Raw genomic sequence first — 9,218 nt, 5'->3', positions numbered from 1 at the left:
TCTTCAAGACTGTTATTCTCTCCACCCAGGGTTCTGGTGCCTCACTTTTGACTTCACCCAACATCTTGTTACAGGGTTGCTGTCCTTTCTAGTTGAGGATTAGCCTGGGCTTTATAAATCCTTGATCCAGGTTACTACACCAACCTCCTCACTATTCTCCCTCTAATCCTCCTTCTCATGTGCAAATCTGTTACTTCTAGAACTGTGTAGATGCTTCACCCAGACCCTCTGGAATTTCTTTTTGTTGCTTCTTCAGATCCAGATTACCTTTGATGTGCTTTCAAAAGCCAGAGGCTCTTTGTCAAACTATCCCTTGGGCTAAGAGAGCCGTTTTGCCTTAAAAAAGTTGAAAAGGTGGGTGTGGGGGTTGGGGGGTCGAACGGGGCAGGCACACACCTGGGTGGCTCAGTTGGTTAAGTGTCCATCCGACTCCCACTTTCAGCTCAGGTCGAGATCTCAGTGATGTGTCCAACTCCGATTTTGGCTCAGGTCATGATCTCAGGGTTGTGAGATTGAGCCTTGCGTTGGACTCCGGGCTCAGTGCAGATTCTGCTTGGGATTCTCTCTCTCCCTTTCCCTCTCGCCCTCCTCTCTCTCTCTCTCTTTTTAAGATTTTATTTATTTGACAGAGAGAGACACAGTGAGAGAGGGAACACAAGCAGGGGGAGTGGGAGAGGGAGAAGCAGGCTTCCCGCCGAGCAGGGAGCCCGATGCAGGGCTCGATCCCAAGACCCCGGGACCATGACCTGAGCCGAAGGCAGACACTCAACGACTGAGCCACCCAGGCGCCCCCCCCTTCTTGCGCACGCTCAAATAAATAAAACCTTTAAAAAAAAAACAAAACTGCAAAGGGAAGTTTTCAGCTTGAAAGTTTAAGTACCTACCCACCCCTACTTCCCAACGGATGATTGTCAAGCAGAGTTCATCAATGACTATGGAACTTAGCTCTTCTGCCTCCACCTCTAAGGCAGAACTTAGTAGCTGGCTCTGAACTTTTGCCTGAGATGACATCCTTGTCTGGCCTCCTGCCCTTCCCTTTCCTGCTTCCCCTACTCCCTAACTGGAGCACTTTCTCAACAAATCACATGGACACAAACCCTCCTTTCAGCGTCTTCTCCTGGGAAATCCAACTGGAAACATCCCTCTCTAGCTGAAGATCTGTCCATGGATTCCTGCTGCCTACAGGAGAAAGCCCATGCTTCCTGGCCAGATTCCAGCCTCAACACCCCCGTGCCAGAGCCAGCAGGATTTTCAGCCTGGTAAGTCACATTTGACATCCAGATACAATTCCTGTCTCCCCTCAACCCCCCACTTCCATCACCAGTCCCACCAAGCAGGCTTTCAGGCCTTTCTTCCCCCTCCCTTGGGTCGCCACCTGCTGTCTGGAGCCCTTTTCTTTTGCCCCCCCTACCAGGGCCCCACTGTCCCCTGGGGCATGCCGGGATATAATCTTGTGTGTTCCTTTTTCTTGGCAGAAGCAGGCACAACTGGCAGGCAGTATTTTTAACCTCACTCAGGCTCAGGAATCAGGTGGCTCAGGAGGTTGCCCAGTCTGGTAACCTTCACCTCCAGAACCTGTGACTCAATAAGGGAAGTGTCAGAACTGAGGCCTGAAGCTGGGCCAACTTGGGCCTTTGATATCGCCTGGGACCCAGAAACATCTGTTACATGAAATTTAGCATTTGCTAAATGAAAAGAGATTTGGGGGCAATTCTATACCTGGCCTGACAGGCTGTCTGGACAGTTCGAGACTGGGACACGAGCTACTTAAACCCAAGGGCCCAGGGAACCAGAACAGGGTGGAAACAAAAGCCCACCTGCCCTCCCCACACACGGGGCCCAAGAGGGCATTCAAAATGTGAACTTTAATAACAAACAGCAGGTCAAGGTAGGGGTTCCCCAGAAACGAGAATAACGGAGCTGGTGTTGGAGGTCTCAAGGGTCCCCACTTCCTCTCCTCCAAGGCCTGGAGGCAGGGAAGCAGTGGGCCTCTGTAGAGGAGGGGTGGCACCGGGCTCCATGTAATTCCATCTGTTTGGGGCCCTAAGACCCAAGATGCAGCAGCATGTGGAGCAGGGTGGCACCCTGCCTCACCCAGAAGGTCCTGGCAGGGTGGAGGGCCCAGGCTAGGCAGGCAAGTAGGCCAAGGGATATGGGGTCAGATGCGGAAGCTTTCCTCTCGACCGTCGATGTGCCGGAGCCTCAAGTAGACATCTGTGCCAATGCCCTGCAGGGACTGCAGCCGAAGGGAACCACCGAGGTACTCCGCGTAGGCCCGTGAGGTGGGTAGCCCGAAGCCAAAGCTGGGATGGGCAGGGGCATAGGACAGAGGCTTCAGAGGCTTGAGTCTCCTGGGGCCCCCCCATCCCTCCCTCCTAGCCAGGCGGGGCCTCACCCATGCATGGGCCCGGACTGGCCGCCACTGTGCATGTCCAGGTGGCCAAAAAGGGGGCTGATCCGGGGGTCCTGGGTGCTGGCTTCAGCTGTAGTGAAGTGGTAGTCCATAACCCGATCCAGATCTTTGTGAGCGATTCCCCCGCCCCGGTCTGAAATCCTGGCAAGATGGTGATAACATGGGCTGGGCTCAGCTTTGGTGGGGGCCTCACTACCTCCCAAACAAACAGTGCTAAGTCTGCCTTCCTGCCCCTTCCACCCAAAGATGGAATGTGATCCACCTAGACCCTGGGGCCTTGTTTTTTATAAGCAACATCCTTCCATCCTCACTTCTGCCTGGGCCACTGGCTGCTGTACCTTCTCACGGGATTTTACACTTAACTGTCAACCCAACATCCTAACTCCCCACTCCAGGCCCCTCAGTTGCTGACAAGGATAGGGCCCTGGCACCTGCAGCCGGCCCCAGATCCATTCATACCCAGCTCATGGCATTCTCAGAACCAGAGAGTATCTTGTCTGACCAGTGGAGCAGGTCCTGGCTCAAGGTCATGCAGCAAGGAAGAAACAGTGCCTGGAACCCCCACGTATCCTAGCCTAACTCCCACTCAGGGCAAACCTGATGACGAGATCGATATCATTGTTGGCGATGGTGATGACCACATCTGGGACATTGTAAGGAGTGTCTAGGTGACTCTCCATCGTGGCTCTATGCGGGGAGGAAAGACCAGTAGGTGGTGGTACCCCAGCCTCATCCCAGTTCCTGTCTGCCCCCTTCCAACATATCCAGCCAGCCCACCTCATGGCATTCTTGAGGAGCTCAGGCAGGATGTAGTCCAGCGGCATAGGGATGAAGGGGAAACGGGCGGCCACATGTCCGTTGATGCGGACGCGGGGGGCATTGCCATACTTGTGCTCACATAGGCGTCTGTGGATAGGAGCAAAGTTCAAACCTAGACCAGTGATTCTCAGATGGCGGTGATTCTGCCCCCACCACCCCCAGAGGAATTTTGCAATTTCTAGAGATATTTTTCCTTGCCACAACCGGGAGTTGCATTGAATAGAAGCCAGGGATCCTTCTAAAGATCCTAACAGGCACAGGACAGCCCCTAAGAATTATCTGACCCAAAATGCCACATTTGAGAAACCCTGCCGTAGGCAAGGGCTCAGACCCAAGCCTTCCCACCCAGAAGACATCCACCCCCTTAGCTGTTCTAGCCTCACCTGGCAAAGTCCACCCACTTTTCAATAATCTTCTTTGGCGATAAGCGAGTGCAGATGATGCCAACAAAGTCGGGCTGGCAGGAGAAAGAAAGTCAGGACTAAGCAGTACCTTGACCCACACCTTGGCCACCAAATGCTTGCAATCTCTCTGGACCGCTGAAGCAGCCCCAAGCCTCTCCCAGGCCATTGGTCCAGTCCCCAGCCCAAGGGAGACCCTGGCTCAGTCCCCTCTGCCCCACCTGCTAGGTCTCTCAGATCCCAGCACCCCACCTTGTCCTCATGCAGCGCCAGATGATGTGTGGCCAACATGCGGATCCCAAGCCTCGAAGTCAGTGTCTTGTCCAAGAAGTAGCGGACAAGCTTCTCATCCTGTGAAGAGTGGGGCCTCAGAAACCCCGTGCCTTTCCCAGGCCCCCCGATAGGCCCGGGTGCCCACTGTGCCTCCCCTGACCTCTATGTGCTTCCGGCTCTCGCGCAGGCCCTCAGCTAAGAGGGTCACCACATCCTTGTGGTCGTCCAGCAGCTGTCGCACCAGCTGGCAGTACTGGGCCTCGTCCGCCTGGTCCTTGATCTATAGGCCACAGAGTCATGAGCTTGGATGTTTCAGCCCTGACCTCTCAGCCCCTCACCCTGCCCTGGCCCAGCCCTCACCGGAGGGAAGTCTGTCAGCTTCTGGAAGGCACGGATGTACAGCTCGTGCTGCAAGGAAGAGGTGTAGGAATTCACAGGGATGCCGTTGGCCCCTGGGTAGAGAACAGCCACCCATGCTTACCCATGGGGATTGCCATCCATCCCAACTCACTTGGTTTAAACCCCTATCATGGCCTTTTAAGCCTCAATGAATATGGAACTTTGGCCTCTTAAGGCCTGGGTCTGAGCCCTCTGGCCCTGAAACCTTTTGGCAGACAAGTTTCTGCCACTCTGGTCCTGTCTCCCAATATGTCCCTTGGGCAGTTGGGGGCACACTGATCTACAGTCCCCTCGAGAGAAACCCACGCCCCCCAGAGGCCACCTTACCACGTGCAGTATGGTAGGGTTGCAGCCAATGATAAAAGGAAGGCTACGGAAGCCCTTGATGCGGTGAGCGATCCTCACTGGCAACTCTTGCTGCAAGTACCGGGCACTTTTCTAGGAAAAAAGAGGGAAGTCAGGGCCAGGGCCTGAGTGGCTGTGCCAGGGCTCCAGGAACCAACACAGAAATAGGGGGCTGGAATCTTACCAGAAGGTGGCTGCCATCCTGAGAGCGGCCTGAATACAGCATCATGGTCGGAGTGAGGCGGACTGAGGGCTGGAGGGGCAGATGGGCTTTGAGCATTGGATCTGCAACGCCCCGCCCCCACCACATCAGCCCCACCCCTTCCCCGGACACCCACTCCAGCTCCGGACCTTCTCCGCTGCCACATCGATGGCCGACTGGTTGTAAAAGGAGGTGACAGTCTTGGAGCGCTCCCGCGCCATCTCCACGTGGTGCGTATCGGTGGCTGATGTGGAGCGGGCCCGGAGCGAGAGTGCAGGCCCCAGTAAGGGCCGGAGTGGAGGTCCGCTCCGGGGACCACTCCCCAGCACGGACGCCAGTATCATCGTCCTCTCTGCTCCTTTGTTTCTTTTTGGACTAGGTGGCCGCTAGCGCAGAGGACCAGATACACCGAGGCGACCCCAAAGCGGGGCAAGGGGGGTGTTGGGTGGGCAGGGGCTCTTTTCTGACTTCAGGAGCGACTGCAGGTCAAGGATGCTGACAAGCTCAGCCCCCAGGGAGCAGCTCCCATCTGCCGGGGGAGGGGGGGGGAGGGAAGAGGGGAGTTGTAAGGATCCGAATCCAAACAATTCGCACCATCTCTCCACGTGGCACTGGTATCATCAGACCTGGGCAATCTCGACCCACCCATTCAACCACCTCCCCAAACACATACAGGCCAAGCCTGTACAACCTTGTTTTCCCGGGCTATTCTTCAACTTGACGCTCTATCTGGTGCCTGGAAGGGAGGGGATCCTCAGACCCGTCCAGCCTGAAAACAACACCCCTCCCGGTGGTTCTGGGCACCCTCGTTCAGGGGGCGGGGCTGACCCCTTACCCAACACCCTCAGACCCGGGCCCCCCAGGAGCGTGGCCTGCCCGTGTGTGGCACACACAGCTTTGTGCCCCCGGGGGCGGGCTGCATCGAAGTAGCGGCCCTGGAGTCGCCGTCTGGGTTCCCCCTCCGCAGGGTCACTTGGTTCGGCCCGCATCCCCCCTATATGGTAGATGCCATCCCCGTCCACGCGCACTCCGCGGTCCAGCTCGATGGCGGAGGCTACGAGCCCGCGCCGCCAAGCCTCCGCAGGCAGGGTCCGCGCCGGTTGCTCCACTTACCGCGGGGCCAGGGCCAGGGCCAGGGCCGAGGGCCGAGCGGAACGGCCCAACAGTCGACCGGCCGGGATAGCCGAGCCGCCTGCGCCCTCTGCCGCCGTGACGTCATGTGGCCTTGGGGGCCCGGTGCCTCCTGGGAGCTGTAGTTTGGAGCGAGACCATCCCAGCTATGCCCCTGCTGCTGGACCCCCAAATAAATTCCACGGCTCCTTCTACAGGTCTCTCGGAGTTATCTGTGGTCTCCCTGGGTCTCTGTCTCCTGCCTTATAAAATGGGCTTCCTGGGAGCGAAATGGGAGAGGGCGGGAAGACCCTTAGATGTGAAGCACACAGACCAAACCCTACCTGGTTCCCTTCCCTGCGGTCCCATCCTTCTCCTTCCATTTCTTGACTCATTTGTGGAAAAACCAGACTGCTGGTTCAAACCCTAGTTCAGCCACTTTTACTGTCTGGGGCAACTTACTTAAACTGCTCAATGCTTTAATTTCTGTGTTGGTATAATTAGGATCTATCAACTTTGGGGTTGTGTGCGTATATGAATTTATATATGTAAAGTACCTAGAACAGTGCCAGGCATGGAATTAGCACTATGTGAGTGTGTTATTATTACTCATTCGTGCCTGTCACTCTGATTGGGTGACTTTTCAGTGCCAGAAGAGGAGCTTGGGCATTGAATCAACTAAGTAGACTCTTCCCTGACCCACAGAGGAAGACAGTTTCAGTGTCATAAATCCTGATGAGGGCTGCACGGGATGGAAGCATCAAATAGGGTCTGGGACATTGGTACAGGTGCAGCTTGAGTAGGTCGTGGCCAGGTGCCCAAACCGTAGTGGGAAGGGCATGACAAGACAGAGAACAGCCTGGATAATCTGAGGATATACCTGCAGCCATATGGAGTCTAGGAAGAAGAGGGGCCGAATGGGGTGACCAGAACCAGATCATAAAGGGCAAGAAGTCTGCGTTTGTCCTGAGATAGTAAGAAGTCACTGAAGGGTTTTAATTTGATCTGCTCTTTAGACACAACCCTGTGGCTGTAGTGTTTGGGAGATTGGGTGTTGGTGAGACCAAATGCAGAGAGACCAGTGAAAAAACAATTTACTTTTTCCAGGCAGGAGATGATGGAGGAGAGACCTTACTGTGTGTGTGTGTGTGTGTGTGTGTGTGTGTGTACTTGTATTTGTACTGGATTTTTCTTTACCATGGTTATATATTTTCTAAATTTTTTAATTTTAGTTTTATTATTTTTTAATATGTTTTGTTTAAGATTTTATTTATTTATTCATTTGTCAGAGAGAGAGAGAGCATAAGCAGGAGGAGTGGAAGGCAGAGGGAGAAGCAGACTCCCCGCTGAGCAGGGAGCCAGATATGGGACTGGATCCCAGGACCCGGAGATTATGACCTGAGCCAAAGGCAGACACTTAACCGACTGAGCCACCCAGGTGCCCCCTATTTTTTTTAATTTTTAAATTAAAAAAAGATTAAATGAAGCAGGCAACATCTTTGGAGCCCAAAGGCTGTCTTTAAACTTCAGCAGAGGTGGGACCCTTTACCATGGCTGGCCTGCCTGAGGAATTGGGGGAAGGTCTCCGTAGACCATGAGGATAGGGCTCCCTGAGTCTCTGGATTTTCTCTGTGCCCCCTCATCCCCACACCATTCCCACCCTTTCTTTTCCAGCATCCTGGCAATATCCTGGAGTGAGGCCGGGCGGCGACTCAGCTCCGGAGGCGGGCTCGGCTTGAGCCGGTGGGAAGAAGGGAGAGGGAAGGGTGGTTCCGGGGGCGAGGACAGCACGCGCCGAGAAGCAGAGGACTGGGAGTGCTTGCAGTGTGCCAGAGCTCCGTGCTCACGTGGCCGCGGCGCGTCCGGGAGAGGGGAGCTGTCACGGTGGCACAGAGGCGGAAGACGTCGGGCAGGACTTCACCCCGTTTAACCCGGCTCGCTCGAGCGGCGCGCCGCCTGAACCCGTCGCTGTCACCTAGCGGCCGAGGGTGGACATGCACCCAGGGCTTTCCTGACACTCCTGCAGAGCTCACCGCTGGTCAGGCACTCTTCCAAGAGCCCTGGGTTGTATTAATTTTCTCTCCATAGCAACTCTCTGAGGCAGGTACTGTTATTGTTCTCCCTTTACAGAAAGATTAAAAGACTTGCCCCCCTCTTTTCTCTCCGTCCTTACCCCCCCACCACACACACACACAACGGCTCCAGCCAAACTGGCCCTCCCTGTTGCTCCCTAAACAAACCAGGTACAGCCCACCTCAGAGCCTCTCACTGGCTGTTCTCTCTGCCTGGAACACCCTTCCCGTAGATATCCACATAGCTTACCCCTCACCTCCTTCAAGCCTTTGCGCAAATGTCAACTGAATGAAGACCACCCTGACCATCCTATTTAAACTTGCAGTCACCTCCATTCTCCCCACTCTGCTCTACTTTTTATTTTATTTGTAGCATTTGTCACCAACAACATATTATATACTTTATGTATTGATTGTATTAATCGCGCACTTTTTCTTTTTTTTTTTTTTTAAGATTCTATTTATTTAACAGAGCGAGAGACACACACACCGCGAGAGCAGGAACACAAGCAGGGGGAGCGGGAGAGGGGGAAGCAGGCCTCCCGCCGAGCAGGGAGCCCGATGCGGGGCTCGATCCCAGGACCCCGGGACCATGACCTGAGGCGAAGGCAGTGGCTTAACCGACTGAGCCACCCAGGCGCCCCAATTGCGCACTTTTTCATTTCTTTTTTTAAAAGGATTTATTTATTTTACAGAAAGAGAGCGGGGGGAGGGGCAGAAGGAGAAGGAGAGAGAGAATCTCAAGCAGACTCCCTGCTGAGCATGGAGCCCTGAGCCCCACTGTGGGGCTCCATCCCACGAACCCTGAGACCATGACCTGAGCCAAAATCAAAAGTTGGATGCTCAACTGACCGAGCCACGCAGGCGCCCCTTTTCTCTTCTCTTCTAAAATGTAAGACCAGGGGCGCCTGGGTGGCTCAGTTGGTTAAGCGTCTGCCTTCCGCTCAGGTCATGATCCTGGAGTCCCGGGATCGAGTCCCACATCGGGCTCCCTGCTCAGCAGGGAGTCTGCTTCTCTGTATGACCCTCCCCCCTTTTGTGCTCTCTCTCTCTCTCTCTCAATAAGTAAATAAATTCTTTAAAAAAAAGAAAAAATGAAGGAAATTTGGGGCTTTATTTTCTGAGCTATTGAAATGGGATGCTATTGAAAGGCAGAAAGTGACAGAACTACATCATCATTTTTT

The 9,218-nt window shown here is 54.5% G+C and overlaps 1 protein-coding gene across 3 annotated transcripts; it reads right to left on the bottom strand.

The window, feature by feature from the left end:
* Window positions 1-1,846: 1,846 nt before the first annotated feature.
* On the bottom strand, window positions 1,847-6,060 carry BCKDK (branched chain keto acid dehydrogenase kinase). 3 transcript variants are annotated; one of them, XM_028110281.2, is made up of 13 exons: window positions 5,966-6,059; window positions 5,544-5,621; window positions 5,002-5,381; window positions 4,835-4,903; window positions 4,633-4,743; window positions 4,267-4,314; window positions 4,067-4,186; window positions 3,886-3,984; window positions 3,616-3,689; window positions 3,191-3,319; window positions 3,011-3,100; window positions 2,396-2,554; window positions 1,847-2,303 (listed from the first exon to the last, which is right to left on the bottom strand). In XM_028110281.2, exons 3-13 carry the CDS (start codon window positions 5,194-5,196, stop codon window positions 2,159-2,161), a joined length of 1,239 nt encoding a protein of 412 aa, XP_027966082.1. In that variant the 5' UTR covers window positions 5,197-5,381; window positions 5,544-5,621; window positions 5,966-6,059; the 3' UTR covers window positions 1,847-2,158. The 3 variants fall into 3 exon arrangements, with proteins under 3 accessions (XP_027966082.1, XP_027966083.1, XP_027966081.1); XM_028110282.2 differs by having other exon boundaries at window positions 5,544-5,588; window positions 5,966-6,056; XM_028110280.2 differs by lacking the exon at window positions 5,544-5,621 and having other exon boundaries at window positions 5,966-6,060.
* Window positions 6,061-9,218: the final 3,158 nt, after the last annotated feature.

This window comes from Eumetopias jubatus, unplaced genomic scaffold (assembly GCF_037043125.1).
Source record: "Eumetopias jubatus isolate StellerSeaLion01/CBP00866 unplaced genomic scaffold, mEumJub1_p1.0 scaffold_12, whole genome shotgun sequence".
NCBI classification, from domain to species: Eukaryota; Metazoa; Chordata; class Mammalia; order Carnivora; family Otariidae; genus Eumetopias; species Eumetopias jubatus.
The sequence above is the reverse complement of the archived record's forward strand: the minus strand, read 5'-3'. Positions and strand labels throughout refer to the sequence as shown.

Bases quoted from the DNA above. Each gene is read 5' to 3' on its own strand.
- BCKDK (XM_028110280.2), bottom strand. From the start codon at position 5,196: ATGATACTGGCGTCCGTGCTGGGGAGTGGTCCCCGGAGCGGACCTCCA. The intron at 3,690-3,885 runs GTGGGGTGCTGG...TTCTCCTGCCAG, and splicing joins TGGCGCTGCATGAGGACAAG to CCCGACTTTGTTGGCATCAT. The intron at 2,304-2,395 runs GTGAGGCCCCGC...TGCCCATCCCAG, and splicing joins CAGTCCGGGCCCATGCATGG to CTTTGGCTTCGGGCTACCCA.